This window comes from Ceratocystis lukuohia (genome assembly GCF_044167205.1).
Source record: "Ceratocystis lukuohia strain C4212 chromosome Unknown Supercontig6_pilon, whole genome shotgun sequence".
Classification (NCBI taxonomy): domain Eukaryota; kingdom Fungi; phylum Ascomycota; class Sordariomycetes; order Microascales; family Ceratocystidaceae; genus Ceratocystis; species Ceratocystis lukuohia.
Window position 1 is genome coordinate 2643242 of NW_027263525.1, and position 25007 is coordinate 2668248.

General features: G+C 47.5%; 5 protein-coding genes across 5 annotated transcripts; 1 reads left to right on the forward strand and 4 right to left on the reverse strand.

Annotated features, from left to right (window-relative positions):
- Window positions 1-2688: 2688 nt before the first annotated feature.
- On the reverse strand, window positions 2689-4699 carry HOO65_060619 (fungal specific transcription factor domain containing protein; the record flags this gene model as incomplete). The annotated part of the gene is made up of 2 exons (XM_071003774.1): window positions 2689-2710; window positions 2769-4699. The coding sequence occupies 2 exons, from the start codon at window positions 4697-4699 to the stop codon at window positions 2689-2691; spliced, it is 1953 nt and encodes a 650-aa protein (XP_070857969.1).
- A 668-nt stretch (window positions 4700-5367) lies between these two features.
- Window positions 5368-7416, reverse strand: HOO65_060620 (putative amidase; the record flags this gene model as incomplete). The annotated part of the gene is made up of 4 exons (XM_071003765.1): window positions 5368-6361; window positions 6443-6512; window positions 6620-7047; window positions 7133-7416. The coding sequence occupies 4 exons, from the start codon at window positions 7414-7416 to the stop codon at window positions 5368-5370; spliced, it is 1776 nt and encodes a 591-aa protein (XP_070857970.1).
- Window positions 7417-14434: 7018 nt separating this feature from the next.
- On the reverse strand, window positions 14435-15001 carry HOO65_060621 (putative integral membrane protein pth11 protein; the record flags this gene model as incomplete). The annotated part of the gene is made up of 1 exon (XM_071001175.1): window positions 14435-15001. The coding sequence occupies one exon, from the start codon at window positions 14999-15001 to the stop codon at window positions 14435-14437; it is 567 nt and encodes a 188-aa protein (XP_070857971.1).
- Window positions 15002-19357: 4356 nt separating this feature from the next.
- On the forward strand, window positions 19358-20872 carry HOO65_060622 (Uroporphyrinogen decarboxylase; the record flags this gene model as incomplete). Its single annotated transcript, XM_071003871.1, has 5 exons — window positions 19358-19412; window positions 19497-19538; window positions 19653-20188; window positions 20329-20719; window positions 20799-20872. The coding sequence occupies 5 exons, from the start codon at window positions 19358-19360 to the stop codon at window positions 20870-20872; spliced, it is 1098 nt and encodes a 365-aa protein (XP_070857972.1).
- Window positions 20873-21608: 736 nt separating this feature from the next.
- On the reverse strand, window positions 21609-22082 carry HOO65_060623 (uncharacterized protein; the record flags this gene model as incomplete). Its single annotated transcript, XM_071004089.1, has 2 exons — window positions 21609-21807; window positions 21886-22082. 2 exons carry the CDS (start codon window positions 22080-22082, stop codon window positions 21609-21611), a joined length of 396 nt encoding a protein of 131 aa, XP_070857973.1.
- Window positions 22083-25007: the final 2925 nt, after the last annotated feature.

Here is a 25007-nt window from a genome sequence, read left to right on the forward strand (position 1 = left end):
TGCTGTAGCTGGCCGAGGAAGCAAAGAGTGCGCGAGACGTAGTGTAGTAGCTTATTTATTTATTGCCCAAAGGCGCAAAAGAGGATGGAATCGGCTGATTGGTTAGATTAATTAGACCGCAACAACGAAGATTGTAGTGTTTTGTGTAGCGTGATACAACCATGCGCAAAAATAAAAGGGATAGCGAGCGCGCATCACAATGAAGAAAGGGAGAAGAATAACACAGAGCAAGTAAGCGGGAAGGAGTATATATATTATGCGTGGTTCGGTGGCAGTGTAGACATAGACGAGGAAAACAAAGAGACATAGCGGGCGAGGACGTAAGTGGGAGAAGAGGCAGACTTACTTTAGAAGTAGAACGTAGCACAAGAAAACGTCACCACGCGCATTTCCTCCAAGCCGCTCTTTTCGTTCCTTTTTTGGGGGGACGGCAAGGTTATATGACCATACCATACCCAACTGAATTCCTTGTTTTTCTCAACGCGGCCCTGATCCCAGACCAAGTAGAACCATAACTGCCGCAGGGATCAAGCGAGAGAGAGTAACTGGCCGAGTTAGGACGGCGACAGGAGCTTGTAGAGGCTAAAAGGACCAACCGACCCAAAGTAGTGTAAGAGAGAAAAGACAAGACACAGCAGCTTTGCGGGACTTTTGGTCAGCACATGTATGGTACGTGTGTGCAGTATATATATATATATATAAATGCCCAAGATGTCCAGGCCGGGCAGAGAGATGTGGATTATAAGCACAAAGCGAAACAAGCCATTCACAACAAGAAAAGGGCAAATAATGGGTGGGAAATAGAAAAGTGCCAGGTAGAGACAGGGGACAATAGCAAAACAAGAGATAAGAAAGCTGGAGAAAAAGAGGCAAGAAGGAAAAAGGAAAAACGAAAAAGAAAAAAAGAAAGACGGCAGCCTCTTTACCTAAGATTAGACTTAGGTCTCACGTAGCTGACAGATGCTGCTGTGGCATAGCAGGATATACAATATTACAGCTTGCTATGTGGTACCATGCATGGTAGCTTCTCATGGCACTCTAGGCATAGCAAAGCAAGCTCAGGCGACTAGAGACAGCGCTAGGTAGAGAAGTCCAGACGAGAGTCCACGGAACAGGATTAGACAGACAGCAGGCTAAAAAGGGCCAAGGAGGAAGACGGGTCTGACTGGTGAGAGCCAGCAGGCGCTGCCCTATTTTCGTCTCCCCTTTTATTACTCGTTCGTTTCGATTGGCCTCGAGATTGCATTCTGTCTTGTTTAGTCATCAAGAAAAAATGATGCGATATAGCGGCAGCAGGACGGGACGGTAGATGAATGGATCTTTGATTGACCTGATTGACTCGTTGAGCAAAGCTGGGACGTTGACTGAGAGAAGAGGAAGACAAGGACGCCATTCCAAGAAGAGAAAAGAGCAGAAAAAGCCAAGTGGGCGAGGAGTGGAACGAACCCTTCTGGCGCCATTCTCCCCTACCTGTACCCATTTTTCTAGCTGCTACGTAGCCTGTTTCTTGGCAGCTGGCCTGCACCCTTTCCGGCTGCGGGTGAATGTGGGATCGGGCAAGGAAGGATTGCGTAGGCTTTCCGTCCCCCGACTTGCTCCTTCCGTATTCGCCCCGCTACTCCTCTCTATTGTTGCCCTGTTTGCCCTTATTCCTGAGCCCCCACTTCCGCAGTTTCCTTTTTCTTCTTCTGCTTCCTTTTCCTTTTCTACCTTTTCCGTCGCCTCTCCTGCTCTCTAGGGCTGTTCATGCCGCTGCTGCGACAAAACCTACTCCTAAAAGCGGGGGCTGCATTCAAAAATTGCTGCTTTCGTGGCCTGGGGGGGGGGGGGGGGGGAGGGGGCCTTCGCTTAGCCCGGTCCATTTTTAGTTAGCTCGTACTTGAGGCCTTGCTCTTTCTCATCACATCACATCAACGGCCAATTGTCAAGTGTTAAGCTGGGCGATGGGTGCAAGAAAACCGCCACCGCTGTTATAATACCTATACTGCGCTATATATTATTGTGATTCGCACTGTGATACGTCCCAATCGCAGCATAGCCTATATGTACCATTTTGCAGTTATGCATGACGGTTGGTACTATATTCTCCCGCTAGAGTGGGACGTCCTGCACCTCTACCCACACCTTTTCTTATTCTTGTCAGCTCTTTCCAGCTGTGCACACTATGCCAGACGCTAAAGTCTCAGCTCTGTCGCATTGTCTTATTTCTGTTTTGATGCCGAGTATCGATCTGGCTCTGGTTCTGGTTCTGGTTCTTTTTGTCTCATGACACGTTGTGACCTTCGTGATAAACCCCTCCCCCCTGTATTTGTACAATATTGCTCCAGGTCTCGCGTCATGGCAAAGGCTGTATGTATCCTTAGTACTCTACTAACTCAGCCTTAGCCTTGACCTTCACTACGGCCCGGAACCGTTGTCTTCGCAGCTTCGCGCGTATAAACCGAATGTGGTTCTTTAACAGCACCCACGATTCTTCTGATCTGACAAATCTCTTCCAAACCCCCTGCGCATAGCCAATGGCAACACGTTTACGATGCTGGAAAATATATTGCCTCCATTGTCTCCTACGTTGCAACGTCCGCTGGAGTCGTAGGTACCATCCTACATGTCTGCCAAGAGTCCTCAATCCCCCTCGAATCCGCCTTATATTGAGCAGGCGGCTGCGCGTAATAAATCTGTCCAGGTACTCTATTGAGCTCCCTGGAAAGTACTGCTGAATCAGTTTCTTCAGCCATACTATCCGTGTGAATCGTCCTAAGTGGCCGTACCGCAGGTCGCGCAGGATAAGCAGAATAAAACTACCAATAAACGGCTTCTGCACCTGCAGCTTTCTATTGCGCAGAAATGCCAAGCCGCGGTCCAGGAAATGGAGACGCTGTCGGACGCTGAAACGTGGTTGGCATGCCATTGCGACCAAGACGCGCTGGATGAAGATGGCGTAGTCATAGGTTGCGGTTCTCGATATTTTCTTATCGTTCCGTAGTTCCAGAGCTGTGAGCAACTCCGATCCCGAAATAATGGGCATCTTAATTAGTGCCTCTGAGTACTTGTACCACATCTTCCAAGATAATGCGCGTTCCAAGGCTGGTATTCCCCCGTAAATCATGCCTGGGTTTCGCCGCGCAAGCTTGTACAGCGCAACAGCAATCGAGGCATCATTACATGCTGCCGTCAAGGCAATGATGGACTTTGGGTGGATTTTAGTTTTCGTCCTTGTCAGTAGTGCGTCAAAGGACTTGACAAGATCGGCCAGGCGGTCCTGTTGCCGGAGGGCTTCGCATAGGCTCATCATGGTCGGAACGTGTTGTTTTACGGGGACATATCGAGAAATTGTTAGGACAAGATTGGCAAGAACAAGCCAGGGCTTTGATCTCTCTATTGTGTTGTGGAAATTGGCGTAGACTATCTTTGGCCTTGGTAAATACCCTCGGCTAGCCCACTGTTGTATCATCAGAGAGCACAGTTGCAGATCAGGCACGTAGGGTTTGCGAGTGCCACAGTTGGAGAAAAACGAGGATATTGTGCCCAGGAACATAGACTGTCGCATCGCAGGCATCTGGGAAACCATTGACACCAGAGCGAGATGCAAACGCCAGGTATCTCGCCTGCCTTGCACAGATTCCAAGGCCCTAGAAAAAGCCGGGAGCAGCTCAGCCTTGAGCACATCCAGAGAAAAGCGAGATAATATCTGAGCCGCAGGACTTGTGAGGTTTGGGAGCGGGAGTAGATCTGCCGTATGCTCCTCTTTAGTAGTTGTTTTGAGTTGTGAGTGCCAAGAGCTGAATATCGCATAGATCGTTTCGTAGACGTTATCGCGGAGCGTTGAGATATGCGTTTCGGGCATGCATTGCATGACAAGAGCCAGCGCGCGAGCGTTAGTTGCCGCCAAGTCTAATTTGAGAGAATGAGCATAGAGACACCTCCAAACGGCCTCCGAGTAGTCCTGTGGCTTGCCAACTGTAGAATTTTGCATTGCTTCGCAGGTTTGTTCGATAAGGCTTGAAAGAAGGATATCCGGAGCTTCTGATACTGTGCTGAGGGGGAGTAGAGCATCAAATGCTCGGGTCGTAAATGTGACAATTTCCTCGTCGCGGCAAAGACCCAGCCGCACTGAATTGGCAAACTCGATGTTGTATTGCTGAGCGGCGAGATATAGCTCAGTAGTAAGGCCATTGCCTACTTTTGCTTCGATGGAAATGAGCGCCGTGACTAGCGGATCGGCATATTCCGGGCGATCAACAGTGTTCGCGTAGTCAATTGTCTTGCCAGGCAGCAAATCGCGCAAGGCCCCCATCAACGAGACTTTGTTGAACATCGAAGGCTTCTGGGCGGGGGTAGGAGCAAACCAGGTCCATTTTGAAAGATCGCAAGCATTGTATTCTGGCGGGGAAAATGTTTGAATAGAGTATATGTCAGCCATGTGACGCTTCCCCGCCCGCCTCCTGCTCTCCAACGGGCCTGGAACCGAGGATAACTGTCGCATGGCAGCCATGCCGCTCTGTTTAACAAGCGATTTTGAAGGTGTATGGCCAGCAACTACAGCTACAGCCGGAGAGAGTCCGCGCATAGAGTGTAACTGATTTATTGTGCAAAGTGCAGTCATTGTTGCCTCGGCGGCTGGCACGCCCGATGTCGGGCTCGGGTGGCATATTGGAGAGGTCGCGAGTCGTTTATATCGAGTTGCTGGCCGTGGGGGCATCGTGAGATTCGAGGCAATCCGGCCAAGGCGGGCTTGGGGTTACTTAGGGGGAACTTCTAGCCTTGGATTGTAACCCGTCGAAAGCTTAATGGGGGATTCACCCAAAAAACGAGCCCTCCCCGCCTGGGATTTGTTAAAGCAACGATAGGATTGGCCAATTGGCCTATCACAATGGGATGCTCTATATCACGTGACTTTAGTGACAAGGGTAGCTTATCAAGCTTTATCGGCACCCGATAAGCTTGATCCGTTGTGGTGTGGGGCGTTTCTGGATTTACGGACTTGACCAGGGCGCCTAACGACTTTTGACTTTAATTCCAAGCCAGCCAAGTAGGGGAAGCAACTACCAATTTTGGCTAATTTCTTATTAGCCAATCACTCAGCTTAATCAAAAGTGCTGCAATAGACGTCATACATTCATTCAACTCTAAACAAAAGCCTTGCAGTTATAGAAGCTTTTCCGCATAGTACGCACCAGTCTGTTGCCATATTGCAACTCATATGACGGACAAAAAAAGAAGAAAAAAAGGTGAAAAAAGAATGGCGGTAAAAATTATTAATATAAGAAAGCCAGCGCTCCTGTGCCTTATGTGTGTGTGACAAGTCTATATAGTCTATGTACAAAGTGCAATGCAAAAGCAAACCCCTACACAACTCGCCCAAACACGCTACGGATTTTGGGGGTATTCGGTGTATTCGTCCTGGAAAGGCACAGGCAAGTTACGCGCCATATAACCTCTCCATTCGGGCCGGGTCCGCTTATATTCCCACCCGGGTGTGGTAAGCTGCAGGTCTTCGATGGCCGAAGCGTACTTGACCAGCTCGTCCTCTCTCCAGGCAGTCTGCATGATGCCAACACCATACGGAATGTAGCTGATGTCCTTGATGCCAACGGGCAGAGTCACCATGGGATAGCCAGCTTGGGCAGCGATCTGGTAGGACTGACCAACACTAGATGGCACAAGCAGGCCGTTGAGCTTTTTGCCCTCCCAGTTCAGGGCGTAATCAATGCCGTCCCGAGTAGTATTCTGTATGTAGTAGAGGGCCTCCCAGTACTCCTCATTCTGTTCACCTTTAGTTGCGGCGGAAGCAAGGAAATAGTCCTGGCCCGAAGGAAAAGCGGGATGGGACCCAGGCTGACCTCCCTCAGTTCCAAGATTTTCGTTGTTGTACTCGATGATATCTTCAAGCGAGCGCATCCGAGTATTGGTGAGCTCAGAAAGGTATGACTTGATGTTGTTGTAGAAGTCGGCCTTGATCACAGTAAACTCAGATTTGTTGGGAAATCCGCGAGTAGTACCATAGTCCCAGTCCCAGCCGCTTTTGCTAATGAACTCATCGCCATCAAGAATTTCAGTGCCGTTAATGACAGTAGCTCCAGCCGCCTCTATGAGGTTGACCAACTTTAAAAGAACGTCAATCTGCTCATCTGAGGCATACTTCCAGAAGCTGTCCCAGGGCAGTCCAAACGTGGCGCCATTGAGAGCAGTCTTGTCAGATAGAAAGGGGACATATCCATCCTTGGGCATGAACTCCTTTTGGCCGTCGGTATAGTTGTCGCGGCTGTCGATGCCCCAGATAGCATCAAAAGCATAGACAGCATCTCGGACAGTACGGCCAAATGTGCCAACACTGTCCTGGTGCTCACTTTCAGGAACAACACTGGGAAGCAAGAAACAAGGTCAGTGGGTGCTCTCAACAAAACAAGTAAAACATCACATAAGAGGTGCTTTTTATTCTTACCCGGCTCTTGAAGTACGGCCAACAGTAGGCTTGAAACCAACAATACTGTTGCGCAGGGCAGGGTTGATAACTACAAGTGAAGATAAACGGGTTAGCTGTCTGCTGTACCCAACTGCACCATATCATGTTTCACTACCTTGCTGTGAAAATTAACAGCTTGTAGAAATCGCAACTTACTGCTACCATCGGTCTCAGTCCCCAAAGAAAACGGAATGACATTTGCACTCACGGCAGTAGCGCTGCCAGTGCTACTGCCACCGGGGTTGTTGGTCAAGTTGTAAGGGTTGCGGGCCTGTCCACCTCTGGCCGAGTATCCCTCCGAGTAATAGCTGGAGCGCATATCGGCCCACTCACTAAGAGTGGATTTTCCAAAGAGGACAGCACCGGCATCCCGGAGCTTCTTCACAGTGAAGGCATCTCGAGGGACGATGTTTCCCAGGAGGGCATTGCTTCCGGCTGTGGTCTCCATCGAGTCCTTGGTAGCTATATTTTCCTTGACAAGGAACGGAATGCCATGCAGGGGGCCGCGGACTTTGCCCTGGCTGCGTTCAAGATCCATCTGAGTGGCAATCTTGAATACATCAGGGTTGACCTGCATGACAGAACTGTGGCAAAAAGAAAAGAAAAGAAAACGGCAATAGGTTAGATGATAGACAGCGGCAACTTGGGCTAGATCTTGCGTAGACTTACTTGATGTAGTTCTGAGTTTGCTGGACTCTGGTCAGGTAGCAGATGGTGAGGCTCATAGACGTCAGGGTTCCGTTGCTCATGCCCTCCTGCATCTGGTCAATAGTGGCCTCTTCCAGAATGAAACCACCACAGTGAGGCATGGTAAAGAGCTCGGGTGTGTTTATATTCTTTTCCAGGGGAAACAAAATCTCGCTATTAGTTGAAACCCAGTCTCTGCCTCTTTTGGCAGCAGCAAACACACCGAACTGCAGGATCGCAGCCGCAAGTTTACTAAGAGAGGGCATTTTTAGGATATATTAAGGAGCTTGCTTGTATGGTATCGGGTGAACAAGTCTTCAAGAAAGCGTGTTAGTGGAGGGATCAGAAATAAAAGAATAAAACACAAGACAAAATCCTAACAGTCCCCGACAGATAGCTGATAGCTTATGCTGCAGAAGAAAGCGAGACAGGAGCAAGAGGGCAACTCACCAAACAAGAAAATGTAAAAAAAAAAACAAAAAAGATATATGCGAAGTTTGGTTCGATAATCAAACACGGCAACGCATGCAGAGGATGCAAAGAATGCAACAAGACTCGAGAGAGGCTTGAAAGTAAGCCTGTGAGCAAGTGAGTGATTAAGAAGAAGTAAGGGAGACTTTGTGGACACAGGGCATGATACACAAGAAACAGAAGGAAGGGAGAACAAGACGATGGAGAAAGCCGGTTTATATATATACATATACATATAACACATATCTTGTATGTCTAGCAGAAGGGGACTTCCCCCTCCCCCCCCGTCCCCTCCCCTCCCCCCGGTCTGGCACGCAAGCTTTCTTGTTGCTCACGATTCATAGATGGTGGGCAGCACAAGATGAGGTGAAGCTAAAAGTGAGCGATGAAAACACCAAGCTAGATGTAGGCCAAGCATGCATGGGTCTGGCTTGGCCTGCCCGGAGACACCGCCCAGGTGAGGACTCAGGAAATAAGTGAACGGAGTGAGGATTATAGAGAAAATGAGACCATACACACTATGGATCCATGTGCGGGCTCAAGGCGCTTGCCAGAACCACTCAGGGCTGTGTATATTGACACCGGCCACGCCAAAAAGAAGTCAACCATGTGGGGGTGGTAAAGAGGCTCAACCGCTAAGGCAGAGGCAGGAAGAGAAACAGAGGCAAAAGAAAAGGAATGAGAAAATTCAAAAGTCGATGACAATGGCAATGGCAAACAACCAATGGCGCCCGCGTGAGCTTCCTTTACCTACATTAGGAAATGAAGTGCACATCATGAGCAAAACGAGGGAATATGTTGAGAGGCAACATCAGTGTGATGTTGTGATGGGATGTGATGTGAATGTGAATGTGACGCTGACATGCAATATTCAGGACTGTATGCCCTGCCCTGGGGCGGTACGGGAGGGGAAGTTTGTCAAGATTATGCCAGCTTGGGTCTGTCACAGTAAAAAGGAAAAAAAAATAGAAAAAGTTAAGGGCAAAAAGAACCTAGAACATAGAAACAAGGCAATACTCCGTTCTTACTTGGCTGAGTGACCGATTCTGCCAGGGATGTACTAACAAAAAACAGCCCTCTAGGGAACTTTTATTTTCTCCCTATTGACGAGTCACCTAAGGTTGCAACTCGCCGCTAGTCACATGGACCTAGGCTCCACATGCATACTACGCCCAGCAAACACAATACAATACAGATGCCACATAGGCAGACATACAGAGCCCAAAATGACCGACTCCCTTTCCCCTAACTTGCAGTGAGACATATGGGCAAGACCACCGCGGCGAACCCTACACGAGAGGCGCACATACTTTCGCAAAGACAAAGAGAGTGAAGCAAGACAAGGGACGGTTTAGGAAGGCAATAAATAGCCATCAAGACGAACGCCCTTCTCTCAACCACCCCTAAACAATGCCTACTTGGAGATATTATCCACCGGCCAGCCAGCCTCAAACTGTGAACTGCTATGAGGGGAAGGGGGGTGTTGATGGTTCGGGAGTGTCTTTAAAGGGCGTTGTCACCCCCACTATGGCTTTACAAAGCAACCTTCAATATGTTAAGCTGGGCTTTTTGGTGGAAAGGGCATCGTCATAGTGCCAAGTAAGGAATAACATATGTAAGAACATGGCAAAGATGCGTGTGTATACGCTTTCAAAGATTGCTGTTTAAACTAAAAGGTCCTGCGCAAGCAAGGCGGCCGCAATAAATAAAGCGTAGTGCCAGCCATATGAAAACTGAATGGCCTAAATAGAACAAGATCTACTATTATCCACCAACGAAACGCCGCCGTGCAGCAAAAAAACAATGTACGCCCAACAGCCAATACCCTTTCTAGTAGGATGTGAGAAGTCATATCTATCCCGAATACTGAGCTTTGACAATAAATAAAACAATTCGAGTTCCCTGGGTCGGTCCTTGCACTTCCTTAGTCAGACGATCGGAGTTTTTCCTCGTGTACGTGGGTTTTGTTTCCCCACTCGATAACTCATTTTCAGAGACTGAGACTGACTTAAGATGCTATATGTTTGTCGGCATAGTTAGCATTAGAGTGCCAACTAGAAAAAAAAAAAAAAAAAAAACAAGGAGTCTTGGGCGCCTAGCAGTAGCCAGGCAAAGGCTCTACCACAGCCTTTTGTCTGCCATATGGTCTCCCTCTTGATTCCAGCCTGTAATACCTGCATCTAGTGTAGGTCCTTGTCCTCCCGCCACAATTTCACAGCCTCCTCAATGTTCGAATCTTAGTGCTAGTGTTTTGACTTATAAAAGAAGAGATGCCAAAAACAGTGCGTGATCCAGTGGACGTTAAATATATTCAAATCAAATCAACAGTGCGTGAACAGCAACTACTTATTCGAGACGAGCAAGACGACTTATTTTTAGGGGCATTTCTTTTATCTCCCTATTGGCTCGATAAAATGGCAATTACCTAACTAGATCCGTTGTGTTCTAGAATACACCTAGAACATGACTAGAATATAGAGTCCTTGCTTCAATGGTATGACAATGGGCAATAACTTCCAAAACGAAAATAAAAAAGCCTACAAACAAACCTAACGACAACAATTACAACAACCGCAATAATCAAGAAGCTTGGGCCTCGTTCTCAGTCTTCTAAGATTCTGACACGCGCCTATTATCCACATTTATGATTGAACTCGATAGTGGATGGCCCATGACAGAAGGTGGCTACCCCAAGGACGCCTCCGCTGGCTGCTGTTCGTATTTATTGCCAACGTCGTGTGTTCTGACATCAATTCTGGGCTGACTTAATCCTTGGCAGGAGGAGACAAAGGAAAGGGAATGTAGGGGATGAAGAAACAATGGAGAAACGGAGAAAAAGAAAAACCAAAAGACCGCTTGCTTGCCTTCGCTTTTTAGTTTCCACGAGGGAGAAGCACGTAATATACCAGCACGTCCATGTCGGCACAAGGATCTGCCACTTGGAAGAGCAGTGAGCCTGTGGGACAAGCTGCCCATCCCCCTTGCTCAGCCGCATTGCAGCTTTCTTTTGAAGGTGTCTGCTAGAAAGCACGGGCTTGACTTGAGCGTCATCTGCCAATTCCTTCTCTCCTCGCTTGGCCCATCTGTCTTGTCACAGACCTTAACTCCGTATAGACGCCTTTTCTAAGCGAACTAGATGCTGGGACAAGAATTTGGAGGTTGATTTGAGTCTGACTCATATACGATGCTGTTTTCCACACATAGGTTCCTTTTCGGAGATAGTTTTGTCTTCTGGCTTGATATTTATGCACGAGTCGTGCTTGGTCGCTACCACGCTATCCCCCCTCATCTTATCGCCTTTTCATTTTCTTACAATAATATTTGGATGCTGTGTTTGTTATATTCGTGCATAACAGAATCATGATGTTAGTGTAGCCCATATACTCATCAACAGCGACATCACGTTTTCTGGCCTCGCTTTTTTGTCCCGATCTCCTTCTCGGAGAGTAGCAAGCCATGACAGGACAAAAGCAACCAGCCACGCTTCTAACATCTATTCTCACTCAACATCACATTATATAAGATTCTAGAGGCAAAAGGGATGTGGATGTCGTGAGCATGAAGGTTGAAGAAAGCCTATACAACAAACGCTAGTCGCCATCTGACAAGCTGGTGGATCCCATACAACATCATGGTTTTTTTCATTGCCAATACTAACAAGTCTAGCTAGGCATACCCATTGCCAAGGCAGCCATCTTCCGTCTTCTTAAAATCCGACACCAAAAACACTCTGTTCAACCAAACGGGAGGTTGCTACAAGACTGATGAAACTATCGGGGAATTGGAGCGGCAAAGTCCGTCTCCACATATCTCATTTAACACTCGGCTAGTATAAGTGCGCATGTCAAAGTAGGGGGGGACGCCTACAAATTAACCTTTAGGTCCATCAGTGGAATCTTCCCAATGCAGTAGATCCGCATGGCTCGTTCACGAGAAACCCGGCCTTATTTCTTTTGCTTTCGCTCCTATGCCAACTAGGCCACATAAGCAAGGCCCTAATGGTGAGGTTTTCATGTCTGGCAAGAAGACAATGGTGTATCTCCAATCTCAAGCCACCCATTGCTCTTTGCCGTATTTTACCAAGTGTGCATACACCAGGTCTTGGCCGCCTTTGTCTTATATTTCGTCTTAGCTATAGTTGGATATAGCCTGCTGGGCGAGGACTTGCCATAATATAATATGGAAAAAGCAATCCGAGAGGGGCTCTAGACTCCATGGTTTCTACTCGGTATGCGGTTCCTAAGTGAATTTTTGGCAGTCAAAAGAGCCCTTCTATCTCCTTCTTGCCTTGCCTGTAGTCTCCTAGGTTCTGCTGCAGTAGTTCCTCTTGTTTCTCTTGTTTCTCTTCCTACTCTTCCTACTCTTCTTCCTCATTCTTCGCCCATCTTTTCTATGCCTGTGCCTACCCTTATGGTACAAACTAGTCGGTCCTCGAAGTACCGATTTTCTTTTTCCAAAGGCCTTCTTCTATCACCCTGGGCCAAAGCTGAAGACGCTTGGTTAGCCCAGTACTACTTCCTCTCCGTTTCCTCCCTTTCCTACGCCGTTTCCCCTTTATATATATCTTGGGTCAATTTATCTTTATCTCAGGCCAAAAGCGAGACTAAATCCGGCTTAATATTTCAAGACCAGACAAGCTCTATCCCACATTACTCTTGTCAGACATTACGTACCCCTCTTACGCTCCTACCTTCCTAGCCCTCCCGACCCTAGGGCAACACAAAGCACAGCATCGTATACACATGAGCAAGCACCAATGATCGGCCAGTGTGCCGTTTTCCCGAAAAGGGTTTGACTGGACCATGTGGGAGAGGCACACCTACCATCTCGTTCTATGCATATGCAGCGAAACTTTTGCCTACGTTGCATGCCTCCTTTTCTCTTCACAATTCCTAGAACGCATGCTGTATATCGTTACCACATGAACAGACAATAGACATGAAAAAAGATTGAGCAAGAAGAGAGAGCTACCGTGTATGTACATGAACACCATTTAAATCCGGCCATCATGGTGCAAAGTGCCCATCTTGCATAGCCCCCGTTATCTCTTATTATTACCGCTCCGGTAACTCATTTCCTAAAGCAGATGTATATAGCATAGGGGGCTTCAAAGTCGGAGCTTGAAATATATCTCGTATTTTAGGCCTACTCCTTAGGTTATAGCGGACGTAGTGTCGTGGCTGCACTGAGAGTTAAAACCCTATCTACTGTATTAGATATAGAAGCGTCGCTCTTTAAACTCTCCATGGGCTATTTCTACCTATTTACTAGACCCTAAACGCCTGCTCTGCAGTACAAAGTTTCTAGTCGTGGCAGCTAACGTATATCGCCAAGTTCCAGTGGGCTGTACTGCGTAATGTTGTGTAATCGTCTGCCAAACACAAACCTACACACTCCTGTAGCTAGCGCGCATATGCCCACGAGACAAGAACGTGGGTTTTGTCTATTCTGGTGTTACTCTGCTTGGCTCGTCTTTTGTAGTGGCGCTCGCTCCTACGCATTGTTGGTATCCTGCGCCGTAAAGCTGAAGTTCAGCTTTTTGCTTGCTTTTTTTGTTCTCTCACCTCGTCACAGGCAACATTGCTACATCTGAAGTCTAGCTGATAGGTATCTACGCATGTGCATGTGTTTGCCCGATTGCTGTAGTTCAACTGCAGCATGCCATACCTTGCTTTCCCTCACAATAGGTGAGGGTCTTGCTCCACTAGAACATATGTGCAACAACCACCGTTGATAAATATCGGTTAGTGGCTTGCGCCTGATGCCCTAATGCTACCAACCGAGCGATTCAAAATTATTACATGATAACAAAGAAAAAGAACAAGGACTCGGGTAAGCTGAAATTCTCGCTTGGCTTGCTCTTGCGTGCTCAACAGTTTGTTTGATTAGCAGTGTTTGCTGATCAGGTAATCCTCTACTCCATGTTTCTCATGTGCGACTCTACCAACGATGGCTCTTGCTATTATCTCAGTTAAATTCATACATACATACCTACCTGTCTACGGGCGTGGTCCAGGCAAAAGTCACTGGGCATATGTGTTCTTCATTTCGTAGTTCCTGATATATTCGAAACTTCTGATCTAGATTACCTCCTTTGTTTGCTCGGTTTCGATTTGATAACATGAAATTCACCCTCAGTCCCAGCACAGTCTAGATCCCCTAACTAGTTTTGACGATGATCTTGCCATCTCTTTGCTCATTTTATAAATCCCTCTTCGCCATGCTCCATTATGTTGGGCCTTTCTTTATGAAACCTTGTTCCAGGTCTAAAGATCACCAAGACAAACGCCCAGGGGGCACGGGGCGGGGTGAGAGAAAGGTGGAAAGAAATCTAAGACTAGCCGGCATAAACCAGCTAACCGTAGTCCAAGCTTCAGGGCAGGCAGCCCAAAGGTTGCAATTGTTCCTCCAAGTACTGCTCAGGAGAAGGCTCTAGGGCGCCAAAAGAGCCGCAGTCAACAGAAAAAAAAGTATCATAGGCAAGGAGGAAAGTAAGCGACTAGTTAAGCGCACAATACAACCAAATATCTCACTAATACTCGCAGGATCGAAAATGCAAGACGCGAGACGCAAGAGGCAAATATATGATAAAGCCAGCTAAATAAGGAAAGCAACCAGACAAGAAACACGTAACGACAGTGATCATAACAGACGTATCAATAAAGGAGGGAAATAAATACCATGAATCTTGGACGCCCCATGGTAGCCCCCAGCCAGGGGGGGGGGGGGGGGGCTAAGCCAGGACCCAAGCCCGCTGTATACAATACAGCAATACCCAATCCGCCACATACCCTCCCTCTCCATTCTCAATTTTTAATGGAAATGCTTTAGGCCATAGTCTTTGGGGATTGGCTCGCCCCGCTCTTCGTCAATGCCAAAGTCCACTTGTACCAGGATAGCATCCGACCCTGAGTGAATGTGATCTTCATCAGAAGCCACAGACGACACAAGCTCGCTTTTTCCCGCGGTAACCACCGTTCCGGTCCCTGTGCAAATTGCGGCCCCGGTACCAGCACCATTGCCTGCAGTTACCCCCGTGTTGCTCAAGTGGTGGTGGTGCTGGTGGTGACTGTGTCGTCCAACCTCCAACCCATGGCCGTCGCTTTGGCCACTGTCCCCGCTCCCTGTTGACTCGAGCTCAAAATCGCGGTTAAAGCCACCACGACCATGGCCTTCGCGGTTCCGATGATACATACTTTTGAGGTTCTCTGTGCTAGAGAGATGCTGTGAGTTGGGCTGGAACCGACTGCGTGCCGATGCATACGAGACTTTTGAAGCGCTCTTGAGCCTCCCGCAAAACAAGTCAAACACAGGCTTTATGCCTGGTACTGAAAGTGCTATCAGCGTTGCGCCAATCTCAGAGACTTCTATAGCCAGCATTGGGTTGTACGACCACGACATATCCGCCTCCCATTGGCCTTTGATGACAAATACAAGGCGGGTGACAGAAATGCCGATTACACTAGTAAATGGAAGGTGGGTCTTGTTAGTCAAAAGTATGGAACATGGAGTACGGAACGGCAGTTACTGCATCGTCGCCAGCAACACATTCTAGAGACTTCGAGAAGACTTCTAGAAGCTAGCTCGACGAAGAATGGCAGTTGCCCAGAGTCTATATCACAGCAAAGAAGCATACAAATAGCCCCTGATAAAGATGCAACTTACAAAACTCCTGGTAGCAAGATACATGTCAACTGAATCTTCCTCTTTCGATTCATGTCTAATCCTCTAAGCATGGCAATGGGGATTCCAAAAATTAAAAAGTCACACAGCAGAGAGGTAGCCGAGTTAACACTATAAACAAGGCCCCATTTCAAACATGTGTACTTTTCAGCCCCGGGCTGCCATGAATATGGCCATAGGCCTGTAACAGGCAGGCAGTGGAAGATAATAAGAAGAATTTGGGGCAAGAAGCCAGCAACAATCAGACCGCCAACTATAAAAATAGCCATGCGGAATGTGTTGTGCATCTTACACAGCCGATAGTAGAAAGCCAGACCAGAAAGCCTGCCTATCAGTAGTGAGGTGGTATATATTATGTGGGCTGCGAAGTCGAGGATCTCACTGTTTTCAACAGTGTTCATTGGCATGACATACTCGATGTATTCAAAATGCCGCCCTGAGCCAAGTCGGATGAGGATGACACAAAGCACGACAAATGCAATAAGCGTGAGCTAGCAGGCGCCGACTTGGTTAGCGATTTTCTCCTCAATAGCAAATCAAAAGAAGTCAACTTGGAATCCAAAAAAAAAGACAAAAAAGATGAAACAAGAAAAAGGGAGGGAGGGAGGGAGGGAGGTCAGAACGAAAATAAGTGCAGGCCTCTCTCTCTCTCTCTCTCTTCTTCCTAGTTATGGCCAAATGGGGTAACTAACAACTCCTACCAATGCCAATCCATCATCAATACCAACGTGTTTGACAATAAAAAGGCGCGAAAACAGGCGGACGGCCACGACGAGTGTCGAAAGGCTTCCAACGAAAATAATAGCCACAATGGTTTGGCTCTCGGTGCTTTTATACAGTCGATCTTCAATTCCTTCCGGGACACGCCCGGCAGCGATTGCCTCCTCAATCGCCTTGCTGCTCATTGGAGCAAAATGGCAAAGGAAATGACCAGAGGGCAAGATGAGGGGCAGCGCCAAAGGCTAGTTGAGGGGACAGCCCACGGCGGTTATCAATCTATACAAAAAACGGCCCACTATGCCCGAGGCAAGTGAGGCTCTCGTAGTTCCCTTGTGACCAGTGGCACGAGAGACTAAATGGAGAGATATCGTGATAGGGGGCTGCAGTCAGAAGAGGAGGGTGGGAGGCAATGGCCTAGCTGACAGACAGAACCCTGATAGTGACCAAGGGCAGATAGATAGGTTACGAATCTCCTGTTTCTTTTGGTCAAAGTACAAGCACCCAGGGATAGGAAATACTCCAAGGTCAGTCAGTGGGGACTGGAGAACAACGGACAAGGCGATAGACTGTGATTGAGATTGAGATTCCATACAGGAGAAAGCAAGGGCGGGAACTTGGAGAATAATGAAGGCAAAAACCAAGGGCAGTCATGAACAGGAAGATATCGACAAGCAGGCACAAACGAGGGTGATAGCTGTATGTATGGTCAGATGCGCCCAGTAGGGGGGGAACACGAAGTCGGCATGTATGGGGGAAGGAAAAGAAAAAAGGGAAAGGAAAAGAAACACTTCCTGAGGTGGGTGGGCAACCAACAGGTAATCAAAGAGACCAGAGAACAGCAGGGCGGGCAGCAACAAGAGGGTGTGACAAAGACCACAGACCAAGGCAAATAAGACAATTCAGAACAGGATAGCCAGTCAACCAACCAGTTGCTCAGCCAGGCATCTATATATGTGGCGCACCAATATGAAGCGCATCGGATGACCCTTATCCTCCTATTCTTTGTTTTTACTGCTGGGCCATTGTGGGAATCCTATCAGCAGTGTACTTTCTGTGTGCGTTTGGCCCCAAGGCTGGACCCGAGGAACCCTACCCGTTTGAGCAGCTCGTTGGTTGACTGGTCGTTGGTTTCTTGCCGTTTGCTAGCGAGCAAAAAGGAATATGGCAATACCTGAATGCAAAAAGGGGACTTATTCTTTAGGGACAAGCCCGGGCTTCCCACTTCACAGACTCTGCTGAGAACCATATTAACGGGACCTCACAGAGGAAACATGCAGACAAAAAGGACGGCGAGTAGTTTGCAAGCGAAAGGTGGACGGAGACATGAATAGAAACCAGGCCGGTGTTTAAGATGCGGTCAAGACAGTGGATCAGCTACTTTGCACCTGCGAGCAGTAAGCCCAGCACGCATTATATATGTACATATATACCAACAACCGTGGATACTCAAGAGCATGCCAGTGCTCAGTATTCCGTTTTCTGAGCGTATTGCGAAAACTCACTGGGCGAAAATACGCTGTATGGGCCAAAGATCTTTTCCCTGCCTCTATCCATCGATCCATGTTCATTCCCCCTCCTCCACCTTCACTTTTTAACCGCCTCTATGCACCTACCCGAAGCCTGGCGCTGCTCCCACCGGGCGACTGCCTGCTTGCCTGATCTATTTACACGCAATCTTAATATTTGAAAAAAAAAAAATATGTTGAAGCATAAGATCCCCCAAGCACTCCATTCTTTTCCTTCAGGTGGACCCAAAATGATGAAGAAATGTTCTTGTAATTCTTCTTTTGTTCTCGCTGCCATGGACCATAGCACACAAATGGAGATGCATAATATTAGAAACCTATCAAGTCAGACGTGTGTATATGCTAAGTATACTAAGACCCACACTCTTACCTGTTAAGGTCGCACATGAGCTAGAGCCTGGTAGCACCGTCAGTAATATATTCACCTGTGCTCCCTTCAGCCAAGAGACATAACGTACAAATTTCTCTGGTGCCAGCTCCCAAGTTCGGCTACTATTGGCGGCCTAGTTCCATGACTGCTATGCCATGCAAGTAAAATTACGTATTCGGTGGAAGTCTACCACAATTCAGATACCCATATGTACACTGACCTGAACTGACACCCACTCGCCTCACCACCACATATGCACCCTCTGTCTTTCTTATTTCCCTAGGAAGAGGGGGGGCTGCACACTGGGCTCGGCGGCTTGGCACCAAGCCCGCCAAAAAACCAGGACAGGACAGCACGACTACTGTGATTTTGTGTTGTGTTTTGCTCCAATCACTGTCACAAAACATGACATTCGAGCCGAGTCACAGGAGCGATTCTTATCTCTTATCTGGTTCCCGACTTATCGCTACTATCTATACTACGACATGCGCTGTACTAGATCTTGGCCACAGATGCCGCCTGCTAGAGTTTCGAGATGAGTACTCGAAATTTTTTATTCCGGAAACTTCCTCTTTTGCTCAAACTCGAGTCCTGCCTCGAGTCTCGCTCTTTCCTTGTTGATTCAGCCCCGCCGCGTCTCTCCTCCTCTCTCCGTTCGTCTCATAATCCTCGCCCTCCTCTTTCTCGTTTGACTTACAGTCAGGTCATCCAAATCCAAGCCACCAGATTGAGCAGGCAGACTTTTGGATTGCTAAGTGGATTGGTTAATTCTGCCCTTGTGTTCTCCCTCGCTATACTGTACCATACCTATCTATAGGCCTTGCATGGTCCCGTTTGTGTCTTGTGATGAGTGTGCTGGTCCTAATAGCCACCTTTTTCCCATGTTTACAAAAAACAACGCGCCTTGCAGCTTCACTAGATACTCATGAAACCACGCTAGCAAACAACAAATATCCTACGATGTTGCCGTTTCTCGCAAGTAGCAGCCACACATTATCAAAGGGTGCAAGTAGGATTTGCAAGGGGTTTCACCAGACTGGCCTTGTTCATACTGAGGCCTTGGCAAAATTGTCGGTGATTTTCGTATCCAAAAATTCGACTGATTTGCTAGAATCTTTTCGCGTTGTATACCTGCGCTGATCTTTTCGCCATTGAGAACAAAAAGACGTGCTAGGGTTGTTATGTTTGTTCTCTAGGGTTACCAGTGCCACACTGTCAATCCTCTGTCCGCCACATTTCCTCCCCCCCTTCTTAAACTCCCCGCCAAATGTGGCGTAAGCTTCATCTGTTTGGCAGACGGCGAAGGCTCATCCTGAGCGGTGCTTTAGTGTATCAACAATCCAACCTTGGTTATCGACTTGAGCACTCGGGACACCGCCAGACACCATTTCCTTGTACAACAACAACAAAAAAGAACAGAACATTCCTAAGCATACAATGGACGCCAATTTTGCCCCGTTGAAGAATGATCTGCTGCTTCGCGCGGCCAGAGGTGGGAATCTACACCTCCCTCAGCCTATCTCATTCACGTCAGAGCAAATATTCTAGCAATGCTAACCATGCTGGATTCTATTAGGCGAAAAGGTTGAGCGCCCGCCTATGTGGGTTATGAGACAGGGTAAGAGATATTTGGCACAGAACTCTGCTCCAAGTTATGAGTATGAGCACGAGACTTGAAACGAGCACAAGGCTGTGACCTCAGGTCTAAAACGATGCTAACATCTGCCAATAGCCGGCCGCTATCTTCCTGAATACCACGAGGCCAAGGGCTCTCGTGATTTCTTCGAGTGCTGCCGGGACCCCGAGGTAGCTTCGACCATTACCCTACAGCCCGTCGAGCGGTATGCCGGCCTAATTGACGCCGCCATTATCTTCAGCGACATCTTAGTCATCCCCCAGGCTATGGGAATGGTGGTGGAGATGGTTGAGAAGAAGGGACCTCACTTTCCGCAACCGCTGCGTACCCCCGACGATGGGCAGTACGAAAAAGTGCTCAAGGGCGCTGTTGACGTTTCCAAGGAGCTGGACTATGTCTACAAGGCTATTACCCTAACACGCAAGAAGCTAGACGGCCGCGTGCCTCTAATTGGCTTCTGCGGTGCTCCGTGGACGCTTTTCTGTTACATGGTTGAGGGTGGTGGCACCAAGCTGTTTATGGAGAGCAAGAAGTGGATTTACAGATATGCCGAGGAGAGCAAGGCGATGCTACAGAGAATTGCCGAGATCTGTGTCGAGTATCTGGCTCTCCAAGTCAAGGCTGGAGCCCAGGTGAGCTTTGCCTTTAGCCTTTTGGCCTTATTTTTTCTCTTCTTTTACTCTTGCCCTTGGTCGGGCCTGGCAAAACAAGAGGCCCGGGCGTCTTTTGATTGAGATGATTCTATTCTAACACGTTGACTCATCTACTTTAGTTGCTAATGGTCTTTGATTCGTGGGCTGGCGAGCTTTCACCGTCTGCCTTTAAGGAGTTCTCTGAGCCCTTCCTGGGTTACATTTCCAAGCACCTACCTGCCCGTCTGGACGAGATGGGCCTCCCTCGTGTGCCCATGACCGTGTTCCCTAAGGGCGCATGGTTCGCCCTGGACGACGTGTGCAACTTGGGCTACGATGTGGTTGGCCTTGACTGGCTTATGGAGCCCGAAGAGGCTGTCCGCATTCGTGGTGACCGCAAGATCACTTTCCAGGGCAACGCTGACCCTGGAGTGCTATACGGCACTAGAGAAGCCATCACCAAGGCGGTGCAGAGGACCGTTGATGGCTTCTGGTCAGAGAAGAAGGGCTGGATTGCAAATCTAGGACACGGTATGAAACCTCCAGTGCGCTTTTGTGATAGTGGATATGTGAAGATATGAAGATGCTAATACTCTGTTGCACGTTTTAGGTATCACTCCTGGTGTTAACCCGGAGGATCTCAAGTTCTTCTTCCAAGAGATCCACAGGCTAACCAAGGCATAAGTGCGGCAACGCACACTCATCGCCCATATGTATTAGAAATGGTTATATTTTCCATGTATGATATGCAGCCTTCTAATGCAATATGTATATCTGGCGCATATATATTAGGTACAGACCCCATTTGTCTTGCTTATTTATCTGCGGCAACAAAATAAAAACAACTAGATTCTTCCTTCGAAACGACTAGTACTATGTCTATTACAGTATTGGCTCCTAGTTTTATACTACTGGTCTTTGGTTTCAGGTTAACTACTACTACTACTACTACTACAAATTGCGTTCAAATATATAAGAGCACGATGACGTAGAAAATGTGGCAAACGAAGACGTATTCAGATTCGCAATGACTAAGATGCTGAAAAGCTCACGATCTCTCAGTTCATATATAATAGTTTTTTTTTTCTCCGTATCATAATGCGTAAGGTTGTGTAAGAGCCGTTATCAACAAAGCCCAGGTGGTTAAAAAAAAATCAAGAAAATAAAACTCCCACACCCCCATAAAAATAAAACATAACCAATAAACGCCAACAAATCGTCAAGGAGGTCGCTGAGTAACGTAGGGGTTTCGAAAGAGGGTATCATGGGAAGAAACGAGGACATCGACAGCTCCGGAAGAAACAGCAAGAACTCGGGAGAAGGCGCCGCACATACACTACCAGCAAATAGGGCAGAAAAGAAGAAACATAATCGTGTCAAGGGGACAAGACTGAGCAAAAGGCGATCTAGATCCCAGTCTCTATTTGCGGAAGAATGCCTTGGCCTTCTCGATGATCTCGGTGCTTCGGCGACGTTCCGAGCCGGAGACTAGGCTCTCGCCAATGTCCAGTGTCATATGAGGGATCTCGGCGCGCTCCAGGTCTTCGGTGTTGACAATGTTTCCTGCACCTCCTCGGCCAGAGTGCTGGACGCTACCTGAGAAACGGCGACGTGGGATTCTAGGAGAGGGGTGTGTTAGCTACGTGTATCTATCTAGCCTGTTGTAGGTGCCAGTAGGCTGGAAGCATCTGACTTACTCTTCCACATCTTGACGCATGCGGGTCTCCAGAGGGTCGGTGTTGCGGGCCATGTTGCCTGAGCCTCCACGACCAGTGCTGTAAACAGCGGTCTTCACAGTAGGGGTAACAAGGTCGGCAGCGGTCAAAGGCGGAGAAAGGCGCTTGTCGGCCATGTTGCCAACACCGCCACGACCGTGAGAAGAGTATAGGACCATTATGAGTGGAAAGATGGAGATGAAGATGGGGAGATGGAGAAAAAGCGAAATATGGAGTAGGAAGAAGCGTGCGTAGCAGAGCGGGTGGTATGCAAATATCAAAGGCAGTACAATCGGTGGGTTTGTAAAGACAAGCACTAGAGAAGAACGAACTTTGTGGTGTAAAATAATGTCTCCAAGTCTGAAGGCAGCTTAGGGTGGGAAGCCGCCCCAACTTATATACCACGAATAAAACTCTCTTTCCTAAAACATCATGACTCTATAAGCCAAGCCAAGCAAAGCAGAAAGACATTAAAACAGCAGTCTCCAAGTTCTCTCCCTCCCTCGCTAACCAGCAGTAACAGCAAATTTTCTCACGCATTTTTCCTCTTTGGTCTCCTCATAGTTTCGTCACTAAACTGTTACGTACTAGTACTACTTAGTTAGCGATGCAAGTTTTGTGATCACAAGACCAGAAAACGTGCTTCTCAACTACGTTGCTTGCCGCAACAATGGGTCCAGCTTTGATTTGGTTGACTAAAATAAGTACCGCGGTAAAATGGCGATAAATTCAAATAAAAGTATTCCAACAGCGAGACTCAGCCTTTTTTTGTTTTGTTTTGCTTTTCTTTTGGGGAGGCAGTTACGAGCTATGAGCGTCAAGAGGACCCGCTTTTCGACAGTCTCGAACAAAGAAAGGCTCTAGCACTAGCCTCGAGATTCTTAGAATCCATTAGAGCTCTGTTGCCGAAGCTGAGTTAAGGCAACTACTAAGAAGTTTTTTTTGCACCTTCCTTCCACTTTTTCTCACTGTCTACCTGGAAAAATAGGCAGCACAGGGGTCTCATCACAACATCTGATTGGCTCATTGTCTCTAGAGAGAGAAGCCCTTTTCTTTTTTTTTTTTTTTTTCTTTTTTTTTTCTTCTTCTTTTTTTCTTCTTCTTTTTTTCCTCTCCTCCTACTGCCGGCGCCGGCCTTTGACTCCTACCTCGCACAAGGGACCTATGGAGTGGGAAAATTTTTCTCCTCTTATAGCATAATTTCTTGGCTAGGCCCAGTCATCTGGTAAACCTGTCGCCTCCTCGGAGCCAAATGTCAAGTCAAATAACTTACTCATGCATTCGGAATATCCTTGGTCTTTTACATAATAACTTGAAATTTACAAAGTCACATGGCCCTTACCGCTCGCAACTCCAACATGTCCTCTGTTCCGTTCCATTCAGGGATGTCAACATTCTTTTTGCTATTTGTTCCTTTCGTCTTGTCACTTCTCGCTGCCCTGGACTGGCTTGGGTGTCTCTCCTTTTACTATTAAATTTCCTTTTCCCCTCTCACTTGCGCTTGTGTCAAGGTTTTTTGCGCTTCCCCAAGAGAAATCCGGGGAATGCCCCACCGGACATAGGAAGCTATTAACCAACAGAAACGTAATAGAAACTCCATGCTAGACCTGCTGAGCCCTGCTAAGCCCCTAGACACCCAGCCCAGCAGGCCTTGCTCTGTTAAATTCCCTTGTGATCTTGGAGATCGGAGGTCATTTGCCCAAAGTTCTAAAGAAGGGGTAGGGAACGACTTGTCACAACTTGAGTAAGATCACAAAATGGAGGAATAAGCAGATGTTGTGCAGATTTTTCCACTCAAGCTGTGCTGGTTGGGTTGCTATAAGTGGAGTGAGCAGCACGCACAAGCTCATGTATACCCACTACATAGCATGTTGTCCACACATATAGCGTGTTCTGTATACCCTGCGCGCCACTTGACGTAAGAATACTCCCTGTGAATGCGCGCCATCCACCGTCTTCAACTTCTCATGCTTTTCCGATCTCAATGCCAAATACCACTTCAAAATGGCGCCAGAACCGCGTGCCACAACTAGCAAACTGACTCCAACTTTGCGTGAATCCATGAATCCGCGCATCTTGGCGTCTATAATATTCTTTGTCAAAGTCAGGGGCACGCTCTGCTTTTCTCCAATCCGGAGGAGAGTAGCTGGCTATAGGAAAGCATCTTGCCTCCTTTGTTGCCCATCACCTTCGTTCCCCTTCCCTCTCCTCCACAAAGTTTATTGGGTGCAAAGCTGTCAAATTAAAGCTTTGACTTAGCATAGAAGCGACCACAAAACAAGCCGGTGTTCGGCTCTAGTTAATTAATATGTTGTTATTATTATTAAAGCAAGAAAAAACCAGAACAAAAATCAAACTCGTAAGTTTAGGCACAGTCTCCTGGTCTCAGAGACTAGCCTGAATGTCCCTGTCTGCCCCTTGGTCTTCCCATCTCCATCTCCATCTCCTCTTCTCAACAGCCCCTTGTCACATGCTCCAAGTCATGTGCTCTGTTTTTTGTCTTCGCTTTGCCCGAGTAAACGAAACGATGACGTGAGAAGATGAAGGGGACCCAGGCCTATGTTGATAGAAAAAAATAAAAAATAAAAATACCTAGAAAACCAGGAGGATAATAGATAAATATAAAATAAATAAACGCCCATATCACCAAAAAGAACATCACATTTTTCCCATGTCACCAAGTTTTGATGAAAACAGAAGGAAGGGAAGGAAGGGCCTGCCTGCCCAAGCAAAAATAAAAAATAAAAAATCAGAAAAATAACACAGGGTCTTGCCGTGGATCGAACACGGGACCTCTCGCATGCTGTGCTTCAGGGTTAACCCTAAGCGAGAATCATACCACTAGACCACAAGACCTTGGCCGTTGTTGCTCTGTCTTAACCCTTATTATAAACCTTTATTTTTGTCAAACCCTAGTTTGGGTTACACACAAACACACCCAAGATCCGTGATACTAACCACCGGCTCAAATCAAGTTCCCGATTCGGGGTTCACAGATCCAACTCAATTGTGTAAAAAAGATGGCGCCCTTTGTCTTATATCGTTATACATGAGATACGTAGAAATTAACCAGAGATAAAGACAATAATAACAACAACCAGCCC